This window comes from Batrachochytrium dendrobatidis (genome assembly GCF_000203795.2).
Source record: "Batrachochytrium dendrobatidis JAM81 unplaced genomic scaffold BATDEscaffold_2, whole genome shotgun sequence".
Classification (NCBI taxonomy): Eukaryota; Fungi; Chytridiomycota; class Chytridiomycetes; order Rhizophydiales; genus Batrachochytrium; species Batrachochytrium dendrobatidis.
Genome location: NW_006281100.1, coordinates 634,787 through 658,808, shown reverse-complemented (window position 1 = coordinate 658,808; position 24,022 = coordinate 634,787). Strand labels below are relative to the sequence as shown.

The window sequence follows — 24,022 nt, the reverse complement described above, 5'->3', positions numbered from 1 at the left end:
GCTACGGATTGCACTTGATCGTATCTACATTCTGTACACTACAAGCCAATAAAGTTTATTTTCAGTGATAAATATTAAATTTTGAAACAAATTGTATTGACATAATCGTAGACACTCGGTGCTACCTTGGAAACTCGCTAGAAATCAGTTGCATGACGAAAAATCGAATACTTGAATCTGTCCGTCACTCCGACCAACAACTACCCTTCCATCATCAATAGCAAGTGTACCACTATACGGACCGCACCCTTCCAATAGATTCTGAAGCATGGCAGGAGGACTTACTCTCCATAGTGTGAGATCGTGTGCGTAAGACACGAGATACCCACGATTCATTGCTATGCAGCCGTAATGAGCTGCAGTAATGCCTGCAGTCATCTCAAGCTGCAATTCTCTGCGGTTATTAAACACGACACCAATGTGTGGTTTATGAGTCAAATCGATTTCAACATCAACTAGGGTAATTGTTTGATCTGTTGCTATAGCCATCACGTTCAAGAACAGATCCAAACATTTAAGCGGCTGTCCAAAATTAAGAGTAGCTAAACTTTGAAAAGTCTTTTTGTTCCATACAGTAAGTGTTCCATCATATGAGCAGGAAAACAAAAAATCTTTCAAACAGCTTGTTTGACCAATAGCAATGCTGGATATCTTTCCATGATGTCCCGCGATTACACCCGTCAAGTGTCCTTGCTTCCAGTCCCAGCAATATAGTCCTGAATCAGCCCCACCAGTGTATACGCAATCATTATCCAAGCAGATTGAAAGAACAGAGTTTGTATGATGGGTAGACATTTGGATTCTCTCCCCAGTCGTCATGTTCCAGATTGCCACTTCCCTACATAAAACACACATGTTAGAGATATAGCTTGATATGACCAATGCATCAAACTAAAAATAAAATGATATCGGACCTGTTGAACGACCCAGTAGCAATGATGCCTTGTTTATACAAAAAATCCACACAACACACTGCGCTTATCTCAAAACTGGATATTTGCTTTCGGGTTTGCAGATTCCAAACAGTGCAAAGTCGATCGTAAGATCCGCTAACCAGAATGTCGTGGTGAATACGAAGCGCGGTGACTTTATCTGAATGTGGAAAGATATCCCATCGAACTGGTCTGCACCGTTGCCACGACAGATCTCTTTGACGCATCATTTTGCAAATCCTTTTAAGCTCGGGCACAGTCATTTTTGTAGTGGGAGAGTAAGCCGCACCCTGTAGTATATGCAATGCAGATTGCCAGATCACATTTGTATTGGCGACACTATTCCAGAAACGGCAAGTCTGGCATTGAAAACTACGTTAGTCAAAATATTTATAAACACATGGAAACATGTCGACTTGATAGTCTACGATAGTCTCCCACTTGGCACAAGTATCTACACACCTGCTGTACTTTTCCAAGAGTAGCGAGATCTGAAAATATTAAGATGCGTTGTCCTATTTCGATTGGAAGCAGCCGTAGCATATCAATACCATGACTACCACGATGCATAAGCTGTGCATGTAAAAATCGAAGCTCCTTTGGTCCACAGCAATCCAGAAATAGGGACAATCTTATATAGTGGAGGTTGCATAGTTGTAAGCCAAGAGAGTTGAAGAATGCATGACAAAGTGGGTTTCATATATAGCAATTATATACTATTAAATTATCATTGCGTCTGTACCCACAAGTTAATTTGAACAAGCTTTGTTCTGTTGAAAGATCACTTACATTTGCTCCTTGACTAGAGTTGGCGCAGTATAAAAAACAGACATCAAGTGGGCAAGTTCGGTTGTGTAGTCCTCTTGAAATGACTGCAAGGATATATTTATATTATCACACATGCTATCCTCTGGACTTGGTAAATGTTGCGCTGCCATCGTGCCCTTTGCTGCAAACTAGCTTGAATTCGATTGTAGCTGGAAAATGTTCAGGCAATCATCACGGGACCACTCGCTTTTAAAGTGCTGCAATGGATGCACACTAGGAAGCTGGTGTTGGGCATGATCAGCGTGGATGTGCTATCCTCACTGCTGCTGTAATTGCTATACTTTTAGTTCTGGACTTGTCTGTAATATCCACCCCATATTTAATATCCAAGACTTTCCAATCCAATTATTTAAGCTTTTCAAACTAATCTTGACAGCCATTTTGTGTACAACTACAAACCCGCTTGCTCTAATTTGTATTCCGTCACTTTAATCAGCACACATTGATTGAAAGTCAAATATAGCCTCAATAACTGCCCACCACCATTCATGAACGACTACAAACCTAAGCGTATCCGTGTTTACAGGAATGGCGATACGTACCACACTGGAAGAAAACTTGTTGTAAATCGGCATATTTACAGAAACTTTGAGCAGTTTTTGTTTCATCTGACAGATGAGGTCAATTTGGTATCTGGCGCTGTTCGAAAACTTTATGAGCTCGAAACAGGCGGGCTAGTGCACAATCTAGATAACCTTAAAGATGGCACGTCCTATGTTGCAACAGGCGGCGAATCTTTAAAACGAATCGAGTACTTGGCCAATGAGGATCCAGTTGCTCCATACAACACTAGACCCACTAGCTCCATGATGGCTAGCAAATCTGTTTCATCCGAGTCCAAAACCCGTCGTATAATCAATCGATCCACTGGCGGTTTGTTGCAAGAAACAGAAACTCCCCCACTTCACGCCGAGCCACAAATCTTTAGTCCTATAGTAAGTTTAAATAGTTGAAATACTGATATTACGAGGATACACTCTATACAATGCTGGTGTGTTCTATCTGCATGCGCATATCCTGAAATTAATCCAATACGCTTTCCACCCCCATATTATTGGACAGAGCAAGGCATATAAAATTATAGTCTTTGAAAACGGCGAAGCATTTTCTCCTGGACTTCGGATGATTTTAAACTATCGCAATTGCAAATCTTTTGAGCAGGTATAATTTTGCACGCTCGATTATGGCTGAATTGGAAAGTCTATGTGGACTAAAGTCCACTGGTCGATTAATTACACGATATTGAACAACTTATGGTATATTTTATTCGGAAACAATGCAATATATATGAAAATTATGTTATAAATAATCAGGTGCTGCGCCATCTGAGCACAAAGATGGTCTTGACGGCAGGACAAGTCCGAAAGCTTTATGATGCCGAATCAGGAAAACGCATTCGTTCACTTAATGAAATACGTCCAGGTCACAATCTGGTGGCAGCAGCATTTGAGCCTTTTAAAAAAGTTCAGTATCTAAAGCAGGATCTATCTACTCCTGCCCCAGTCATCAAGCATGAAACACAGGCAGGTTTTCATTAAACACATCTCAATAATCGTTTTGTTAAATTGACAACATTCAATCATTTTTTAACTTAGCTACACCCACGGATCGTCACCTTTTACCCAAACGGCGACTCGTACCATACTGGACTCACACTAACAATTTCAAACAAGAGATTTCCAACACTCTCCCGTGTAAGTATATTTTGACACCTTGAAAGTTCTTTTGCATGATTCCTACTGTATTGCCGTTAAACGCTAAAAACAACTATACTGCATTTGTATAAATTGGCTTCTCTGTTTAAAATACACTGCAAGGAAATAATTGCTGATATACTATGATATGCATATAAATTTGATTATACTTGGCTTGTTCGGCCACCCAATAGCTTATGGATACGCTTAACCATCAAATTGAGTTGGTTACAGGAAAAATTCAAAAAATATACTCTTTAAAGGGCGTCCGTCTTCAAAAAACTCAAGAATTTGAAACAGGTTTAGGATACGTTCTTGTCGCAAACGACGATCCATTTATCAATACCAGATACAACGTTATGGCTCTGAAACATCAAGACGGGCCCGTTGGACTTGGAGGCTTTACCAAACACAATGAATTTATGAAAAAGATTCGTCCAGTGACAACAATGCGCCATATACGTCCGCATCATACTGAAACAGTGCCTAATCAGACTGACAAGATTAAACAACAGCATCACGCTTCTGTCCAGCAAAAAAGACAAAAACCAACAACTAAAACTTCTATTGAAAGATTGCATACTCCAGCAAAAGAAATTGGGATTATTGAACTCATTGAAAAGGAAGTAGAAACCATCATATCAGGTATGTGGTTTAGATTTGTGTGATGTATAATTTTCTGTAAAGTCGAGGCAATATACTTGATAGTTTTTGTTGAACCATTTTTGCTTGGTATCCTATTGGTTTATTAATTTAGGTTCACGTCCACACACTCAGTCCCGCTTACAAAAAAATAAGCCTGCAGATGCAATTCATGATGATGAGATTTTTGAGGACGAAAAGATCCGCAGTGCAAAAGCAACAGAGGAAGAAGTTTATGGTGGGCACGAGTTGAAGAAACTGGAAGGTTTAAACAAATCGGTTCGTATTAATAGCAAAGGATCTACCCAACGTGTCCATGTTATTTCACCTCACGTAACATATGAAAAGCATGACAATCCTATAGAACATTATGATCATCAGATTGAACCCATGGATGATAAAAGTCATGTAGAGCATCTTGAGAATGTAAAAGATGAAGACTCCACCAAGCAACACGAGCATATTAGCCAAAACGATCTCCAAGATCGGGTGCCTCTTGGTAAAGATCACGCCGAACAACACGAGCACATTAACCAAAACGATTCCCAAGATCAGGCACCTCGTGATGAAGATTCAAAGCAGGTCGAGTATGAAAAGTCGAGTGCTCAAATCCATTCTAAGCAACAGTCTAGTCATTCACTTGTAAAATCTCAGTCACTTGTGAAAAAGTCTACTCCGGACATAGAACATCACAAATCACAATCTTTTGAGCAGCACGAGTCACAAACTTTAAAACAAGCAAATATGCAGTCTTTGACGAATCTTTCACAAAATCAATTGTCTAAAACTTCATCCCAAGATATACTACGTGCAAAATCATACCAGACATTGCAAAAATCACATACTTCTACGAACGATTTAAAGCAAACTGAGCCAAGACGACCAGCGACAGTTGATGGTACGTGATGTATTTTGTAGATGTTGACATGTGTATCCCAGCAAATTTTGAAATGCTGAGGATATTTAAAAGGCAATGAATTGATGATATGCCGAGAATAATAAGATACTTACAAAAACACACATTTACTAACACTTATTGAATGGTTTCTGATTGGAATTCTAGCAACAAGTGGACTGGCAAGCAACACAACTTCCAAGACAGATATTTCTGGATCAAAAAAAGCGTCAAGAGTCCATGTTGAGCAAGTTTAGTAGACTTGATCTACAGTATCAAATGCAAGAAACGACCTGCTTTATGATTCAAGATACTCGACACCGATTTATTGTTTTTTTGGTTAGATTTTTAATATCTAAGATGCAATGTTGAATGAAATTGAATCCACATCTAAAAATGAATCTTGATAGAATAACATCAAGTTTGTCCAAGTAAAAAAGCCGAGTTGGGAATCAGCAAATCAGTCTTGAGCATCTATTTGTGGATATCTGAACAAGATAACATCCAACTTTTGCAAGTTCAACTTGTTCTCAACTTGTTCTCAATTTGCATCGATTTACATCTGAAACTCAAAACATTGGCTTATCCATCATATTGTGGACGTAGAAATGAATGATGGAGGTCGTGGGTTTCACTCTTCTAGAGGAGGTGGTGGTCGAGAAGGAGGATATGGTCGTGGAAGAGGGTCAGTTATAGGAGCTACCACTCGAGGAGGAGTTGCTGGTGCATATTTCCGGAGCTCAACCCAGCTGCAGCAACAGTCGCTGCTGCAGCAGCAATTACAGGACAGAAATCAGTACAACTTTGATGGAAAGCGAGTGCGTAAAGCAATCCAGCGACGGACAGTGGATTACAACTCTGTGCTAATGCGGTACTGGGAGGTCTCTATTCTTGCCTTTCTGTTTATTTTAAAATACACCAGTTTCAACGTATTGCAGCTGTCTTGATTTATTTCAATCTCTTGTGGTTATCGCTCTACTGTCATCTCTGTTGTGCAAAATACCACCCAAGTGTACAAATACTTTTGAATGAGATCGCTGACATGCACTTTTTGTTTTGTAATCTTACCCTATCCACTGCAACATTGGATCTACGCCATTGCTCCTTAATCGTTTTCAATGATCTACTGAATCTGGACTTGATTGCGAATTTTCCTGGTCTGGTATGCCATCATGTTGAACTAACAACTACAGATCAGAAACATTCAGAGATCTCTCAAGGATTACACTGCAATGCAACCAGAGCCCCAATTTCTTGTCAATGTAGGTAATGCCGTGTTGAATGAATGGCTCTTGGGGGCGATCTTGCGGTTTATAAAGCGTATTGAATTCAATTTCCAAGAGTCGTTTGACGCTGGTTTTGGAGTTTTAGTGCTAACCATCAATCCAATGGCTTACGTTTGTAGGTCATGCCTCCATTTGGCAATTCGCATAACTTGAGCACATCTGTTACTACAAAGTTTATTCATCTGTCAGCCAACAAAGTGAAATGTCCCATTAATGCAGTTTGTGTAAGTTGTGACCTCTATAAATGTATTGGGCTTTTCAACAAGTAGTCACGACAATTAGTGATGATAGATCGACTTTTGTATTGCGCTGTTAATTTGACTCTGATATTTACCTTTTTAGTGGACTCCTGAAGGTCGCCGTTTGATTACTGGAGCTTCATCTGGAGAATTTACCATGTGGAACGGTCTTACATTTAATTTTGAAACCATTTTACAGGCACACGACTCGGCAGTTCGAGCATTAAAATGGTCACATAGTGATACCTGGATGATATCTGCTGATGATAGCGGCATTATAAAGTACTGGCAATCCAGCATGAATAACCTCAAAATGTTTCAAGGACACAAGGAAACCGTTCGAGATCTAACGTACGGAGTCAGCATATGAATGATATGTTTTATAATGAGTTTGCATCGCTTTAACTTTTATTTAAACATTTAGATTTTCTCCTACTGATTCTAAATTTGCATCCTGTTCTGATGATGGAACCATTAAAATTTGGTCGTTTGCAGATGCTGTTGTTGAGCGGACACTTACAGGTAGATTGTGGCTGATATATACTGTTTTAATCAGCAATGTTCATCTTGTTTGATAATTGAGAGTAATTTGAAATGTTTGTGCGATAGGTCACGGCTGGGATGTCAAGTGCTTGGATTGGCATCCAACCAAGGGAATTCTTGCATCAGGATCAAAGGATAACCTTGCAAAATTGTGGGATCCAAGAACTGGAAAATCTCTTTCTACTTTGTAAGTGTATCATTGATGGGTGTTTCTGGAAACTAGTTTAACACCAGAACTGCGCTGTACAATAACAGACATGGACACAAGAACACTATTATGCAAGTACAATGGAACAAGAATGGAAACTGGCTACTGACTGCATGTCGCGATCAGCTTGCACGGGTGTATGATATTCGCACAATGAAGGAGTTGCAGATATTTAAAGGGCATAAGCGAGAAGTTCAATCTATTCGATGGCATCCAGTACATGAAAACATGTTTGTTAGCGGTGGTTGGGAAGGCAGTATGATTTTCTGGGAAGTAGGATCTGATACACCATTAGCTACAATGGAACATGCGCATGACAATTCAGTGTATTCACTGGACTGGCACCCGCTTGGTCATATGCTAGTATCTGGGTCAAACGATCATACCACTCGTTGGTGGACACGAAACCGTCCTGGGGATGCTATGTATGATCGATACAATGTACCCAAAAGTGATCAGGCCGAAGGAGTAACTCATCGTGGAGGAGAGGACAATGATTTGCGACGAGTTCCAGGATCTTGTATGTATCACTTGTTCCTATTGCTCAATATCAAGCAGTTGATTCATATAATAGCATGCTAACCTAGCTGTAACGTATTTGGTGATTCAATCAAGTTCCCGGGCTCAGTGGCCAAAGAACGCAAGGTGATGCACTTCCAGGATTGGGAAGCAATCGTCAGGCTCCATTGTCCAGCTCTGGACCGACAACGGCGATAGGACTAAATTCTGATCGATCGTGGGATAATAAAGTACACCCAGACCGATCGTTTGTAAACAGAGCACCGGTAAATGTTGGTGATCGATCCATGCAGACCAATGGGTCCCCTGCTCGACCATATGATGGTGGATCTGGGCATCCGTCTAATGCAATAGCACCTCCTTTTCCACACCAAAGACCACCGATGCCGCCACCAGGATTCCGTCCACCACCAGGATTTCCTCCGTTTCCACCTCCATCTGGGTTTAGACCTCCACCAGGATTTCCTCAGCACCAGCTACCACCATCGCAAGCATCATACAGCCAGCATCACAGTCGCGCACCACATCAATCATACCCTCCAAACCAACAACAGCCGTATCGGCCATTTAGGCCGTCGCATCCACAGCAGCCTTCATATTCTCAGGGATCCAACAACAACGGTCCACCAGGTGGATTCCGTCCTCCATTCATGCCATCAGAAGGAAATGGATCTCGACCCTCATTCCGTCCACCTTCATATGGAGGGGGTAATCAACCTTATAACAGTCAAAAAAATGGCTGAATAATAATATATAAATAAGGATGAATTTCTTGGTGCTATGCATTGATATGGGGTTGGGTTTTAGATTTACAGCCATATTCACGTAAAATGGAGCATGTATTTATCTTGCAGTGATTGTCTTGGAATAAACAATGGTTAAATATTTGTTGAAGTTTTGTTGTATTCTAATATCAAATACGTTTGAAATATAGTTCAAGCGAGCATCTCGGAAATGAACTGTTGTTTCCATGTGATCACCCAGTATTTGGAGAAATGGAAAGTTGGGAATTGAACAAGTGTCGAGAGTGTGGAATGTATTGGAACAAAGATGTGAACATTTGCTCTATATTTTTGTACGATAATGAACATGAAAACCAGTCAACTAATGAGTTTAAAGGATGATATTAATCAGTAAGATTAGCACCAAACATGAGACTGTTTATCATGTATTGATTCGAGTGTTTATTTGACGTGAATATGGCTGTAAATTGATCAGAAATATTAAGCGATCAGATTGAATATTCAAACGTTATCCTGTCAATTTCACACTATGAACCATCTAACTGCTCAGTTTATTCGCAAGAGCGCTGCTCAGGCCCCTGTAAGACTATATTTGTGCTATTGCATGTCCTGAGCTACTGGCTTGACGACTAACTTGCTTGCCTATCACTTTAAACATATATAATACTGACCTTGCACATGATTATTTCAGCTATGCCGTCGATTCTCTGTCACTACTGCGTCCTCTAGTAAGAACGCCTATCTAAAACTCCACCATTATCACTATTCGCTTTCTATGCCACTGCTATTTCTTACTTGTCGGAGTCGGAGGTCTGGTACTTTACCGCCTTGTTGATTCTTTTCAAATGTCGACTATCATTTTGATCTATGTTTGTGGTAGTTGATGTGGTGGCTGGATGGAAAGCACTACCAGGGACTTGGTTCAAGACTGTGTCTGATCTACCATCTTCAACTATATCCCAGTGTACTATCATACCATAACCATCCAACACGGGTTTGCTATCCTATATAGCTGTATAGACCAATGATCTAATATGTCTGTTCATTTGTGATAGTGTACAATCGGGTAACGCTAGTTGGTAATGTTGGACAACTCCCTACTTTCCATGAATTTCCTGCTCGTAGTCAGGAAGACGGTGGAGCTGTTTCTGAAACCTCTTCAGCTAGTACTGCTACTGGAGTTTGGACGTTTTCTGTTGCCACCAACCGATCCAAGAAATCCTTTACTGGTGAATGGGTCAGAGAAACTGACTGGCATCGTATTAAGAGCTACAGGGACATGTCCAACCTTACTCCAGGGTGAGTTTAATTTGAAGAGTAACCATTTCAAGTATGTGCTCGTGTTTAACCTGCCTTTTACCCACTCTTTAAACTACGAATGGTTTAGCCAAAAGGTTCTTGTTGAGGGAGAGATTCGTTACTGGCGGTCTGGTGAAAAGAGTGGAACCGAAATTCATGCGAACAAAGTAGTTGCTTTCAACCATCCTGCGACTCATCAGCTTGGCGATGAAGTTCCTATGCCAGAAAACTGATGGCCCGACTATGTTGATTGGCGGCGAGAGTGTTTGCAGCCAAAATTAGTGTCAAACTTTATAAATAAACTTAATGTGGATCTAAACTCTGTTTATCTGGGATATGCTAAAAGCTTTATAATATTATCTTATAGGTAAGGTGGGGCAAATAGAAAGAATATATGTAATGGTTAAAACTTATATATCCTCCTTGTAATGGGAAGAGGAATACGATGCATGAGATATATGATCATCAAAAACGGTAGCCAACCGATTTCCACGAGGAGGCTTTGCAGGTGGGGTTGGTGCAACAGCGGCAAAACCATTGCTCATCGCATCAGTACGATTGTCATCCGACTCGGATTGAGCATTGGAGTGCGCAGATAAACTGCCTAGTTGGGCTAGATGGGTGGCCAGCGAATCTCCATAGATTTCGTCAAAGGGGTTCTCATACGAATTGTTGGAATGTGCTAATTCCGAGGAAATGCGCTTATATACAGTAGATGATGATGTTGCAGGGATAGGCGGAGGTCGGCGCTCTGGAGATGGGGTGCGACGATCACTCGAATGTACTGTAAAAGTCGTGGAGCTACTTGTAGATGCAGTCTTTGATAAGGGGCACGCATAGGAAGCAGATCTAGGTTGTATTAGTGGTGTCGTGTTATTCGTACAAGTATTGTTTTGTAATCCTGAAGAAAGGAACGGTGTCAGCTGTTGAGAGGACTTTCGCATTGGAAAATTGACTGTTGTCTGTGCTGGCTGCACAGGCAAAGCTAGAGATGGTAAGACAGCGCTTGAAACACCGCCACTTTTAAAATCCTTCAATTCAAAAGAGAGAGTAGACGGCGAAGAGATAGTACTGCCTACAGTTCGAGGAGGAAAAAGCCGTTCGTGTTGCACCAGTAGTGTACCAAAAAGAGATCCATTGAATCCAAGCGTTGGCGTCCAAACAACTTGCAAGTTACTAATTGTCATCTTGTTGGTTGCGTGGCGTGATGATACTCGGTACAAGTGAGAAAACAACAGAGATAAAACTGTATAGTTTGCCAGTGGCAATCTACGCAATACTACAGAAACACTCTCCAATGTCTTTTGATCCGAAGTAATCGGGTGTTCATCTGTTGCTGTCAAATGGGGTGGGAAAAGTGCATCCTCTTGAGTAAAACGGGTAAATGGAGCGGCAAAATGGTCCATCAATTCATTTGTCAAAAGGGGCTCTGGAACTGTATATAGATAACAAAAGTCAATATAAACAGTAAACGACAGCATTTCATAGGAGATAATTGGCAGCATTTGAATAAAGGTTCAGCTTAATAAACACGTACGTTTGCGAATATATGACTTGAATAGCGAAGCAACCGCATTTGGATCAGGACAAAGCTCCATTAAATTTACATCGTCACCATTGTTGAATTTTTGAGACAACTGTTGTATCTCAGTGGTCGATCCGGAAAGTCTGTATATGCCAACTTCTTCAATTCCTGTGATGTTCAAAAAACCCCATTTTCATTGGTCAGTATGTCAACATGGCGGCCTGAAGTAAAATACTGTGCTTTAAAAACAGTTCAATCATCACAGTAAAACAGAGATATATACCTCGTGCATCAAGATATTCAATACAGCGAAATACAATATTGGGTACATCGTGGTATGGATTTCCTCCAGATCTGCACCTTAGAACAGCATCAAAGAGTGAGGCGCCAAATATGGGAAACTCTGGCACAGTATACTCTGTTTTATGTAAAGAGTGATCCGTTTCTGTAAAGTAGAAATCAACAACAAATTAGTACTACGAGTATTATAAAAATAGTCATGTAAAAACGACTAGTTTGAGTCAATGTTAAGCGGCTTGTTCACAAATCCGTGGCCAATTCCAATAACAGAAAAGATCATGCAAAACAAAATACACCCACCCTTTCGACGAGTTGCCATGTTACTACTAGCAGCATTCGCAGCCTGTTTGGCACGAGTTCCCCATTCAGATCCACGCTCATACGCAATCGAACCAAACTCGGCCGTTTTTTCAGCAGCAATTTTGGCAGCAGCAGCAGTTTTGCTCTTGATATTCTTTGCAAGCCAAGTGAGCTTATTTGTTGGACTGTTATCCGTATCTGTTGATTTCAAGCTCTGATTGGATACAAGATCGCTTTCTGAAGGGTTTTTGCTAATTGAAATGTCATTTTGAGATCCATTACTCTCATGTGATGCACCAATACTTGCATCACTAATATGGCCGTATCCAGATCCGACACCATGGTCTAAGATTTGAGTATTAGAAGATATGCCATTTGTTGGAGCATGTCGCTGTATCGCATGGGAAGTGAGACTGCCCTGTCCCGATAGGTTTTCATAGTAGACTAATAAAAATGTTAGTTATATTAATAGAATTACTGAAGCGATCGAGACTGCAAGTTTAGTCTTGGATATCAGAAAATTCTGGACATTGCAAATATAATAAGAAACTGGCAATATGTACTGTAGTGTAAAGAGATGATTCAATAATAGATGGCTCAAATTTTCCAAAAAAGTCGACTGTAAATCAGCCTCAATGCTACTTCACCTGTATCCACCTTGGGAGGAGGTATGGGCAAATCAGTTTCAGGATCGGCAATAGACTTTGAAGGAACAGGAAGTTGGGTCGTAAAGTAGCCGTCTAAAATTGATAAAGTCTGGTCTGTATCTGTTTCATGACCTTCATCAGGTTTGTAAGAGTTATCAGCAGTATTTGATTGAATATTATGGTATTGGTTTTTGGGCGATATCCCAGTATCTGATTTGTAAGTAGCAGATGGCAGCTTCGATCCCTCTAGACCTCTGTACGAATTCATTTGTAAGGTTCGAATCGGCTAGACGACGCAGTATTCAAATAGTAGTAATAGGCAGAGTAGCAAGACTTTCTTTTTGATTGTAATATAAGCAGTAATCACCAAGATTATAATGCCACTCTTCAATAACACAACCCCTTTATTCAAATGGTAAGACTACGGGTGGCTTTCATTTGAAACTGGATAGCCTAAGCTCTGCTTCAGATAGCTTTGAGTCTACATATACGGTGCTATCTGTGCCATATTCTGGCATTCATACAGATGTATAGTCTTTTCAGCAAGTTTAAATACGTTTGTCAGGAGCAATGACTCGGCACAATTAAACATTGGAGTACACAAACTAGCAAATTTAGACTAAAGTTTAGATTTGGTCATGACACTTGAGCCCATACTATCACTGAGCAAAACTCGGCTTGTGATGTACCAGAGTATTGATAAAAAGATGCACTTGTTAAAGGTTACTAGAGACAAAGCAGTCCAAATGATGTTGATGGAAAGAATAGTTTTCCACTCTCTTGGAATGCTTGAATAAACTTTTATTCAAAACATAATGTTCCAGTTATTGTTTTATCCAAATCAAAAATAGTTGCTGACATGCTTAGGATTTCCATCAGATTCATCAATGGATATTGTGATTTAAATGAGTCTACAAAGTAGACTGATTGCCTTTTAGCATCATCCTAGCATTCGAGTTTACTGCTACGGTTATCCTAATCTGCTGATTTGAATGGCAGGAGCATTTATTGCTTGTGTCTCTTGTATCGCAGTAACAATCTGATTTGATACGGTCAGCTTTCTAAACAATCTACTGCTCCACTCGATTCAACACAGGACAATGTCTCTTGGTCTTAATCTGAAGCAATCTTTGGCATTTCACCTATATAGTCTGTACGCTAGCCTAAACCAACTATACAGTTTTACAAACTGAAAACTCTTGTTTCTCAAAGACTGCAACAGTCGTTTTCTTGATACAATCAGAATGTTTCCAAAACATGATGAAATTGGGTTGGGTAGTTTAAATAGTTTCCCCATTGCTAGTTGTAAAAAACAAAATCATAAATTAGTAAAAAATATATACAAAGTAGGTTCACAAAAATCATATCTTCAGTAGTATAGTGGCTAGTATCTCCGCCTGTCACGCGGAAGACCGGGGTTCGATTCCCCGCTGAAGAGTTTTTTTGGCTTTTTACAAATTGAATATACAAAATTTGTCAGTACATTGTAGACTCGAAAAACCTATTTTATTTAAATTCCTAGTCATGGATTGTGATCAAATAACGGGTGCCTTTTTGTCATTGCGCAACGAAATTAGCAGTTGTTTAAACCGAGTAGTGTCAGGACCTTTGACTTTAGGTGCAGCATTTGCAGATGCAGCTTTCTTGTCTTTTTTATCATCTGATTTTTTGTCCTTTGAAGTAAGCTGTGCGCTATCAATTTGTTTGAGTGCACGATCCTAGAGATATCAAAATAGGTAATCCCATGAATTACTGTTGTCAGTAAAAACAGTACTTGTAGTTGCATAATGTCCACATATGTTTGAAATCGTAAAATGCAATTTACCCAAACAGTGCCTGATGTAGCTTCATCACGAGCAGCCAGCAACGTTTTTTCCAAATCCTTGTTTCTAGAAATACTTTTTGCCTTTTTCTCACTGTATTCGGCATATAGTTTTTCGAGATGTTCTTTGGCTTGCTGAAGGATCTGGTCGTGCTTGTCCTTGGATTTGGCATCACGCTCAGCCACAACCGCATTGAATCGTTCTCTCCACTCACTATCATTGCATTCAAAGCAGATTCCAAAATGGAATTAACTAAACGAGCCATTAAAAGTATAGACCATCTTTCATCCATTATGAGCAAAGATATTACCGAACTGCTTCTGGTTCAATCTCAGGAACATTCATTGGCAATCCCATTGAAGAAGCACCAGTCTGAGTTGAAAAAACAGACATTCCAGGCACACCCTATATAGATTGAATAGTGGTTATTTATCGAGTTCATCCACTGCCATGCTTTGACGGCTGCAGTTTAATGTTCAAGCAAAAATTGATACTGTATCTACACATACAATGGCAGAGACTTCTGGAAAGGCAGACTCATCAAATATAGGAGCATCCATTTCAGATCCAAGAGCATGTTGCTGATCAAAGACACCAAAGGCAGGCGTGGGAGAAGTCGAGGATAGGGGCAACGAAGCACCGCTGACGGTGGCAAATGGAGCCATAGCAGCCGGGGTTGGAACAGAGCCAGCAGAAAGTATCTCAAAGCCCAAATCACCCACAGCAGCAGTAGAAGTTGTACTTGCAACCACAGACTGAGTAGATGCAAAGCCACTGTTATGAGTGGCTATTGGAGAGGTGTTGCCAAAGAGAGCGGCAGTATCTGCACCCAAAATGGCCTGCTCTCTGGCAAGAAAGTCAGCGGTGGGGTCAATAGATGAATCACCAAGAATGTCATTCATGAAAGAGCCAGCATCAGTAGTTCCCTCTATGCCAGATGCAAAGTCACCAAAGTCGGCCATGAATATCGAATGTTTTTGAGTGAGTATAGCAAAAGTTGAATCGAGTCGCGAGTTGAACACAATGCTGGTGAATAGTCTTGTTGCTCAGACACAGGTGCTAGATATGAATCAAGTACCGATCAAACTGCATGTTCTGGTCATGTTGAATGAACCAAACAAGAATTGTTATAGCCATATTTATGCAAGATAAAACACTAAAGGTGCCAAAATACATAATGAACAGTCTCATGACAACTCACCAAATTTACTGAACAGTATTGTGCCCTAAACTCCTTGACATTGAATGATTGTCACAGAAACAGCAGCTGCATTCCTGAGACGTGCGATCCTGTTTTTTTGAACTAGAGTGCAAGGGTATCTGAGATTCTAGAATACAAAAAGTGAGGTTTGAGAACAGTTAAAGCCAATACCTAAACTGTAATGGATGAACTTGTTGATTGTACAATGTATTGCTATGCCGAATGTAGAGAAAATGATCATCCAAGTGTCATGATATGGGTGTTGTGCTTGTTGAATTTAAAATGTCAATTTCTGGTAGGAAAGCGCAACGAATATTTAAGCATTGTTTATTCCAAAGCAAAATTAAAGTCTGCAAAATAGTGTTCCATTTTACGTGAATACGGCTGTAAAATATTCATCATTCATACAGGTTTATCATGGGTAATGCTCAGGGAAGAACTAGGGATAGAGGATCCGACTCTAGTTATTCTGGTGGAACCTCTGGTCATAATGGGCCTTCATTGATGGGCTTTGGACTGGGTCATGCTAGTGCTAGCAACAGCAACATGTACAACAGTGAGCCTATGGATTCTATGCCTCCTCAGCTTATTGATGGCGGTCTAACCATGTCCCAAGGAGCTCTATATTCAACAACCTCAGCCGACTATGACAGAGCTATTGTACGACGTTTGGTTATTGAACGCAGACTGGCTCCTTTTTATCGAGGCATGAATTGCGATACTGACATTCCTTGTCTACCGGATGGCTTTGTTGCTAATCCCACTCCTGGCCCTACTCCATCTGTAGTCATGTCTGCTGCAGCAACCTCTGCTAGTATTCCAATTTCCTTAGAACCCACTTCAAGCATGACTGCCAGATCTCACTCCGAATCCTACCTTGCTTCAATTAATGCCGAAGCTGGTCCCCAACCTATACTTGCAAACAGCACCGCTGAAGACCATGGCACCGTCTTTCCCCAATATCAGCCTACTCAAACCACCACTCTTTCAGACCCAGCTGCCATTAAAATCTCCCTCAATACTCCTGCTATATTTTCTACCACTGGAAAATCTACTGGGCGAAGTTTAACTTCGTTGGTCAGAAACAGAACATCTGCTATTTTAAGCACCTCACCTGGCTCAATGGGAATTGGACAACGATCATTATCTACAAACGCTCTAACTGAAATCCCACCTCGACAAATATCCCTAGCTCAGCTCTACAAAACTCCTATCGAATGCCCCATTTGTTTTTTGGTATAGCTTAAATATTGTTTTGTTGCAAGTATAATGTTGACATCCAAAAGGAAACTACTAACACTGCTTTATTAATCAACACAATCTCAGTATTATCCAAAAAACATCAATTTTACAAGATGTTGCGATCATCCTATTTGTACGGATTGCTTCATTCAAATCAAACGATCACAAACCACTTTTGAACCTGCCGAGTGTCCCTATTGTGTTGTGCCCAATTTTGGAATAACATACAGCCCTATAGGATCAATGGGATACATGCAGAGATATGATCTTTCATACAGACCACCTGGTTCATCGCAAGCACAACACCAAGATGATGCCACGTGTATGAGTGCATCTACAGGCGAAAATTCTACAGCATCTTCATCGCTTATAGCCCATGGCCGAAGGAGAAAAAGCATTAGTTTTGACAATCCAGCCGTTGTTCTGTCTGGTAAATATTGATTCAATTTAGTCTGCTGATTAGAAATAATGCAGTAGCTAACCCTGTTGCTATTATTACAATGGTATTATACAACTCTTTTGACACGTAGATGAACTCAGACCCAACTGGCAGCATCAGAAACATCAAGCCGCTATGGGGCGTGTTTTGAATCAACGGCGACACATTTTGCCAGGACATATACGGCCTAATGTACTCGGGTAAATAGAATGGATTCTACACTATACACGGCATAGTTAGTACTGTACTCTTGCTAACCATTAGGCATTGAATGCATATAGTGAAGCCGAAATCACAAGTGCAGCTACAGCAGCAGCCGATTTACTGGAGACATTGACGCGCTTTGAAAATGCTTCGTCATCATCAGAGCGACGGGCAGTTCGTCGTGCAGCTCGGGAGACACAGAGAGACAGCTCATATTCATATCTACAAGGTATGTAAACAGTGGATGATTGTATATTGGAGATGGACTTGTGAGCTGTACTGATAGATTCTGCAATCAATTTGAATTGATATTGTTTTAGCCATGAGACATATGGGTGCAGATATCGAAGAGTTGATGGTTTTGGAAGCCATCCGTCTTTCTTTGGCTACTTCAAACGATCCACTATCATCCACAATGGATATTGAAGCTGCTGAAACATCAGCAGCGCTTTCTCAGATTCAATCTATTGATGACACACAAGATAATCTTGCATCAAGAATAGAAAGAAGACCAGAATCGGAAGGGGTATCGGCATCGCCCGATCATTCCTCATCTATTCCACAGTTACATTACACAGATGCATCTGAAAGCAATTTGGGGATATCAGAGTCTATGGGCAATACCACTCATGCAATATCGCTGAATGATCATCTCGATAATGGTCTTGTAGGATCATCAGCCTTGTCTGTAGTTGCCGCATCTTTAGAGACTAGTCACTCTAATGCACAAACATTTGATACATCGAGCTTGCGAACAGATCGGTATATTCATGTCACTCTTGAGCCTATGGACTCGACATCCGATGGAGGCGAGGTGTCATCAACTATTCTAGATGATGGATCAGAGATGACCACGACAGAAAATGTATTACAGCCTCAAGCCATGCGAATACTTGCAATATCCACTCGAGATGAAAATGCACGGCGTGATGCAGATGCAGATGATGCAGTGAGTTTTGATAGTTTGGCTGCACGCAAGAGTATGTTGAGTGATGCTGATGGCGAGGGCTCGCAACATACTCCCGAGTCACATGTAGCTATTGGAAGCCATGATCCAAAGTTTGGACCAGATGACGGGGAAAGTGTACAACCTTTTTTGGGGGCGGCCAATGAATAAGATATCATATGAATGGGTTTGTTGAAATAAACAATGCCAAAAATGCTCTAGTTTCATCTGTTTCGTTTAAAAAAGTCGATTTTTGTAAATCTAGCACAGGATTCAAAAGCAAGCTAGTTGAGTTTATTGACAGACATCTATTGCCATGTAAATCAACAGACAGGTATACTTGATTGTGCTTGACATAAATGCCCATCTGAAATCAAAAATAATAAACTATCCCCATTTCCTGCATGAACCGGATATTTTTATTTGGCTTTTAGTTGCTAATCGGATGGTTGACAGCAGGTTGGATCGTCTACCCTATCAACCCTAGCGTGCTTATGCAATTCGAATTTATGCATTTAGCAAACCTTCGAAATTTAGTCATCTGCAATGCTAGTTAATACAGAGTGATTGATGCAATATAATTGTTTTTCATGACCTACTCCAGTAATAGTCAATACATTTTACATTCTAGTTTTTTGCAAATAGTCATCATCTATCCGTTCAATCATGCTGTACGCACCTCAAAAATTATATCATGAAGTGCATAGTAGGATGTAGATCCAAATGGATTATGATTAGGGTTGCGATTTGAAATCACAGGCGGTCCGAGCGGCAAACTATCAAAAATCTGCTGTACGTCGTCCCACTAGAGAATTCATATCAAACCACATGAGTTGGTTTTAAATGGTTTACAACTTTGGTATTTTAAACTGCGATCTCGCCCACTAAAATCAACATTTAAAAGTATTGGCGCTACAACTGACCTTGGTAGTGTTTCTAATATGCCGTTTGCACACGTCATTCTCTGCTACAATATCAAAGTTGCATGCAGCATACTTGTTTACATCGTGATGTCCAAGCATGTTGGTATGTAGAATCATCTTGATGACACGATGAAATGTACCATCAAATACAATGTCTATACCCATGGAAAAATCTATATAAAGTATTGTAAAGTTGAACACAGTAATTTAAATCCTGTTATGCATAAAAATCAATAAACTGAAGCTTCTAAAAGCACTTACAGTTCCATATATAGTTTGGATTGGTCGAAACTATAAAAAGATCAATCAAAACAATACTCAGCAATACATTTTCAAACAGCTATCTTGACACTTTTAAATAGTTGGATTGAAACAAATACATACGTTTTTCTGACGAGTCGCGATGAATACCCATTTTATCATGCTGCTTTCTGACAATATCCTCTGGTTTGCCAATCTCTGCCAGTACATCTTGACATGTTTCACCGAGTTCAATAGATCCATCGCGCAAACTAAATTTTAAACCTACACATGGCTATTCACACAAAGGTTCAATCCAAATCGACAATTGAAGTTTTGCTTAGTATCAATTTTAGTCTAGTTACAGCAGTATTGGATTGAAACTGAGCCAATGTTTACATCACTGTTTTAGTTAATCCCATACTCTTGACATTTGTTCAATTTCCAGCTCTTCAAAATGAACATTACAGGTAAATATTGGTGGACTGGCATCAAAGAAACAGTTGCATTCCCGGGATATGCAATCTCATTTCCTTCAACTAGAGCACAAATGTACAGTCTTTAGGATACAACAAAGATGGGGTGATTGACAACAGTCAGACTCAATATCTGAATTGCAATGAATCTGGTGATCATACAATGTATGACTGCCAAATATCAAAGAAGGGATAGTCCAAGTGTCATAGTATGAATGTTGTGCTTATTGAATTTAAAATGTCAATTCTAATGAGCACAACAAGTGTTTAACCATTGTATATTCCAAAAATAATGTTCCATTTTACGCGAATACAGCTGTAAAACATCAACAATTCAAATATTCAAATATACAAATTACCTTTACAACCACTCGTTCAAAGTACATGTCAAACGCACCAAGCTTAGATGTTTCTGCCTCTGCCAGAGAAGGTCCGTGATAAATATACATTCTAGAGACAACAGGAGTAGTTCCATCCGGAAACGCAATAGGCAGATCTGATATATTAAGTACCGACAAAAAGGCTTTTGGAATGGTAAATACAAATGCGATACCAGGATACTTCAAGGTATATTGGAGTTTCTCTTGATCAAAGTCACCCTAGATACAAAACATACCGGTGAATCAGTGGGGTTAGAGTTTACAGCAATCGTTTATTTGAGCAAATTATCAAGGCCTGTTTATATTTTTAGTTCAATATATGCTGCAATTTGCTTACAGGATATGTGGGACCAAAAGTATTGTATATCAGTAAAAACGTAGCAATAATCGAGGATGAGCTAAAATCAGATGAAAACACATGTCAACGAGGTAAAAATGCCATTCCACATTCAGATGAATAGTAATACCTGAATGGAGTTCCTTCATATGTCAACACCATCAGTTCAAAATCAAATATTTCGATTGAAATCAATCGTTGCGAAATTGGTTCGAAGCGGAGTGCTATACCATTATGGACGAGATTGAGTACAATTGAATGCTCAAATGGATCCTATATATTCACATCAAATTCGAATGTAAGCATCTGTCATTGGCCAAATGATCTTTAGCAGTGCAGGGTATCTTTGAACTCATGAAATACAGAGTGTAGTTTGGAAACATACTTGATCACCAAACTTGAGCTCGTATTTTCTAAAGTGATGTCGTTCTCGTTTGAGATATGCAATAGCGGCAGGTAACGGCAACCCTAGTTAGAGTAGATACAAGCACAGATTAGTCTTCCAGGGTAATACTGCATTGGCATGAGTCTAGCATGTGTATTTATCCAGATGCCCAATCAAAACCCTGCACAGTAATACTGTAAGGATTACTAACACAGCTAAAGTATTCACCTAATGCCAGCTTTCCAAGTGCTTTTCCAGGTATGACGGCAAAAGAAGCCATGATGTGTGAGGTGAGGTCGGAAGTTTACTAAAGTGATGGTAAGCTTGACTGGGTTTTAACTTTTGACATTTACAGTCGTATTCATGTAAAATGGAGTACTTTTGGTATCTTGTAGCAACTTGGCTTGGAATAGTGTTTGCTACTACAAAATGGCTTTAATGGACACAACTCAATCATACAATACAAGCTATAGTTTGAAACAAAACGTTTCTTTTTCAGTCATACATTGTACAATTACCAGATTCATCCATTTCAGTCCAGATATTGGGTTTGATTGCTGTCAATGCAGCTACAAACTTTACTCGGTATTCTAATCTCGGATACGTTTGCGTTCTAGTTCAAAAACAATGATTCCAGCTGTTGTTTTCATGGCAGTCACCAAGAGAGCGACCAACCAACTAAAGAATTCAGGATAGTGTTATCCAGTAAATTGGCATCAATTATTTCATTATATTGGCTGTTTATTATATTTTGACTTTCCTAGTGTTTCGTTTTACGTGGATATACAGTGATAGTGTCCAGACAGTCGGATCCAGTTCCAAATCATACGTCTTGTCCCTATTTTCACCTCTGGATTCAGATAATACATGCCAGCTTCAACACAACCCACTTCATTGAGAGTGAGGGTTGGCACATGGAATGTTGCTACCAAGAATGTGCAAGACAAGAATATACCCTTATTTGACCTATCCTACTGGCTAACTCCTCCACTTTCACTGCCAGTGTCGACATCCATATGCCAACAGTTGCATCAGCACCAGTCTATACATCCCATTATACCTCATATGGCGACTGAAACCAAAGATGCTTTAAAAAAAGCAGATGAAAACGAGCCAGATATCGTTGTGGTAGGGTTTCAGGAATTGCTGCCACAGGTCACAGCTGCCTTATTACCATCAACCCAACGCAGCCATTGGCTCACAGGAACTGGACAAAATAAACGGTTGGGTGATGCATATATTCATGGTCTAGAACCTTGGATATGGATGGTCCAAAATGCGCTAAGATGCAGCTCGAGTTCTAGTAGTAAAGAAAAATCTACATCCATTCAGCAGTCCGTGGTCGACGATAGCAATTCAACCCATACATCCTATCGAGTCGCATTCGCAGGACGGAGTGTTGCCATTGGGATTGCTGTCTTTGTCAAGCATGAGATCGTCGTGTCACGTATCGGTTGGGGTGCAGTTGGTACTGGTCTGGCAGGTTTTTATGGCAACAAGGGCACTGCGGCTATATCTTTAGATGTTACCACGTTGGACAATCAAGTGCATTCATTGTGCTTCATGAGTTGTCATCTTGGAGCTCATCAGGGAGAAGGACGATGCATATGGCGTAACCAAGAGATGTCAAGCATTCTCGACACGTTGGTTATGGATGATATAACCGTATCAGCCAATGAAAAACGGCAAACTACTTTAAGCCAGCCCGTTGTTTTTGGTACCAGCTCAAACGGCACTGGTTCAACCTTGAATGGTATTCGTATGGTTGGAGATCATAATCACATTTGGCTTTTTGGAGATTTGAACTACAGATTGTCGGGAACTAAAAAGAATGGTGGCAGATGGGCAATTGATGATGGTCCCGTATCTGAAATACCTGAACGATCAGACGTGTTGAAGCTTGTACATGATGGAGATATATCTGGCTTGCTATGCATGGACGAGGTGTCGTGTATTCGAGGTCACAGGTACGGTGCATTGGGGTTATTTGATGAGCAGCCTATCCGTTTCTTGCCAACATATAAGTTCAAGATGGATGAGCATTACAGTATCCAACCTTGTGCCATTCTGAGCAATGATGGAGATGAGTTGCCCAGACTTTCTTGTACCTGCATGGTTGGTGGTGTGCCAGCTGGAATAAGCAAGTCTTTTTCAACTACGCGACTGCCTGCATATTGCGATCGGATTTTACATGCTGGATGTAGTATATCTGGCAATGGGTACTGGAGTGAGCCAGGATATAGTTTGAGTGATCATGTACCTGTTTGTGCAGATTATTTATTGCATCCATTGGTGCTGCCGAGTATATCTGATGCGACAGCACAACCCGACTGCGTAAAATCAAAAGATTGCTCTGGCTATGATGCTGATTATGGACACCGTTTGAATCCATACCGGGCAGGAAAAAGAGCAACGACACACTTTGCTATGCATAATCTTGTGCTATGGAAAAGATTCCAGCGTGTAGGATATGTCAACCGTCACTGGATTTCATTGTTCGTGTTTACGGCATTACTGAGATTCCTGTATCGAGCATATATCATCTAATTAGTTCATTCAACCTAATATACATTCTGTTGATTTCAGTTTATTAGATTTTTAACATATGATGTCTAGAGTTTTTAATTGGTATTCCGGATGTTCAGCCCAACAGAAACCCCAAAAGAGTTGTATTTAGTGAGTTGTAAAGCGCATATTGCAAAAAAGCTACTGCAAATGAGGCTTGAATTTTTTTCAAGATTACCGATTAGATAGGGCGTAAAAACAAGATTTTGCTTGGATAGAAGCTTCATATAGACTGCATGATGATACCATTGCATTTTGCCA

General features: G+C 40.2%; 10 protein-coding genes across 10 annotated transcripts; 6 read left to right on the top strand and 4 right to left on the bottom strand.

Moving 5' to 3' along the window:
• Positions 1 to 144: 144 nt before the first annotated feature.
• Positions 145 to 1,870, bottom strand: BATDEDRAFT_22838 (uncharacterized protein; the record flags this gene model as incomplete). The annotated part of the gene is made up of 4 exons (XM_006676582.1): positions 145 to 838; positions 915 to 1,291; positions 1,395 to 1,563; positions 1,722 to 1,870. The coding sequence occupies 4 exons, from the start codon at positions 1,868 to 1,870 to the stop codon at positions 145 to 147; spliced, it is 1,389 nt and encodes a 462-aa protein (XP_006676645.1).
• A 378-nt stretch (positions 1,871 to 2,248) lies between these two features.
• On the top strand, positions 2,249 to 3,298 carry BATDEDRAFT_86189 (uncharacterized protein; the record flags this gene model as incomplete). The annotated part of the gene is made up of 3 exons (XM_006676971.1): positions 2,249 to 2,695; positions 2,823 to 2,921; positions 3,074 to 3,298. The coding sequence occupies 3 exons, from the start codon at positions 2,249 to 2,251 to the stop codon at positions 3,296 to 3,298; spliced, it is 771 nt and encodes a 256-aa protein (XP_006677034.1).
• Positions 3,299 to 3,651: 353 nt separating this feature from the next.
• On the top strand, positions 3,652 to 5,248 carry BATDEDRAFT_86471 (uncharacterized protein; the record flags this gene model as incomplete). The annotated part of the gene is made up of 3 exons (XM_006676970.1): positions 3,652 to 4,099; positions 4,212 to 4,994; positions 5,160 to 5,248. The coding sequence occupies 3 exons, from the start codon at positions 3,652 to 3,654 to the stop codon at positions 5,246 to 5,248; spliced, it is 1,320 nt and encodes a 439-aa protein (XP_006677033.1).
• A 1,151-nt stretch (positions 5,249 to 6,399) lies between these two features.
• On the top strand, positions 6,400 to 7,849 carry BATDEDRAFT_9537 (uncharacterized protein; the record flags this gene model as incomplete). The annotated part of the gene is made up of 5 exons (XM_006676459.1): positions 6,400 to 6,501; positions 6,620 to 6,867; positions 6,941 to 7,038; positions 7,126 to 7,246; positions 7,315 to 7,849. The coding sequence occupies 5 exons, from the start codon at positions 6,400 to 6,402 to the stop codon at positions 7,847 to 7,849; spliced, it is 1,104 nt and encodes a 367-aa protein (XP_006676522.1).
• A 1,209-nt stretch (positions 7,850 to 9,058) lies between these two features.
• On the top strand, positions 9,059 to 10,061 carry BATDEDRAFT_86473 (uncharacterized protein; the record flags this gene model as incomplete). The annotated part of the gene is made up of 4 exons (XM_006676969.1): positions 9,059 to 9,109; positions 9,221 to 9,257; positions 9,585 to 9,828; positions 9,917 to 10,061. 4 exons carry the CDS (start codon positions 9,059 to 9,061, stop codon positions 10,059 to 10,061), a joined length of 477 nt encoding a protein of 158 aa, XP_006677032.1.
• Positions 10,062 to 10,238: 177 nt separating this feature from the next.
• BATDEDRAFT_22834 (uncharacterized protein) lies at positions 10,239 to 12,868 on the bottom strand (the record flags this gene model as incomplete). Its single annotated transcript, XM_006676581.1, has 5 exons — positions 10,239 to 11,263; positions 11,366 to 11,521; positions 11,637 to 11,798; positions 11,954 to 12,397; positions 12,601 to 12,868. 5 exons carry the CDS (start codon positions 12,866 to 12,868, stop codon positions 10,239 to 10,241), a joined length of 2,055 nt encoding a protein of 684 aa, XP_006676644.1.
• Positions 12,869 to 14,088: 1,220 nt separating this feature from the next.
• Positions 14,089 to 15,390, bottom strand: BATDEDRAFT_36601 (uncharacterized protein). The gene is made up of 4 exons (XM_006676778.1): positions 14,933 to 15,390; positions 14,734 to 14,828; positions 14,426 to 14,636; positions 14,089 to 14,318 (listed from the first exon to the last, which is right to left on the bottom strand). The coding sequence occupies exons 1-4, from the start codon at positions 15,383 to 15,385 to the stop codon at positions 14,136 to 14,138; spliced, it is 942 nt and encodes a 313-aa protein (XP_006676841.1). The 5' UTR covers positions 15,386 to 15,390; the 3' UTR covers positions 14,089 to 14,135.
• Positions 15,391 to 15,979: 589 nt separating this feature from the next.
• BATDEDRAFT_34394 (uncharacterized protein) lies at positions 15,980 to 18,681 on the top strand. Its single transcript, XM_006676723.1, has 5 exons — positions 15,980 to 16,860; positions 16,951 to 17,296; positions 17,397 to 17,505; positions 17,587 to 17,738; positions 17,830 to 18,681. Exons 1-5 carry the CDS (start codon positions 16,042 to 16,044, stop codon positions 18,624 to 18,626), a joined length of 2,223 nt encoding a protein of 740 aa, XP_006676786.1. The 5' UTR covers positions 15,980 to 16,041; the 3' UTR covers positions 18,627 to 18,681.
• A 438-nt stretch (positions 18,682 to 19,119) lies between these two features.
• On the bottom strand, positions 19,120 to 21,476 carry BATDEDRAFT_22831 (uncharacterized protein; the record flags this gene model as incomplete). Its single annotated transcript, XM_006676580.1, has 9 exons — positions 19,120 to 19,260; positions 19,379 to 19,551; positions 19,640 to 19,669; positions 19,763 to 19,913; positions 20,454 to 20,693; positions 20,812 to 20,872; positions 20,942 to 21,084; positions 21,197 to 21,279; positions 21,425 to 21,476. The coding sequence occupies 9 exons, from the start codon at positions 21,474 to 21,476 to the stop codon at positions 19,120 to 19,122; spliced, it is 1,074 nt and encodes a 357-aa protein (XP_006676643.1).
• Positions 21,477 to 22,063: 587 nt separating this feature from the next.
• BATDEDRAFT_22830 (uncharacterized protein) lies at positions 22,064 to 23,743 on the top strand (the record flags this gene model as incomplete). The annotated part of the gene is made up of 1 exon (XM_006676579.1): positions 22,064 to 23,743. The coding sequence occupies one exon, from the start codon at positions 22,064 to 22,066 to the stop codon at positions 23,741 to 23,743; it is 1,680 nt and encodes a 559-aa protein (XP_006676642.1).
• Between the last annotated feature and the right edge of the window lie 279 nt (positions 23,744 to 24,022).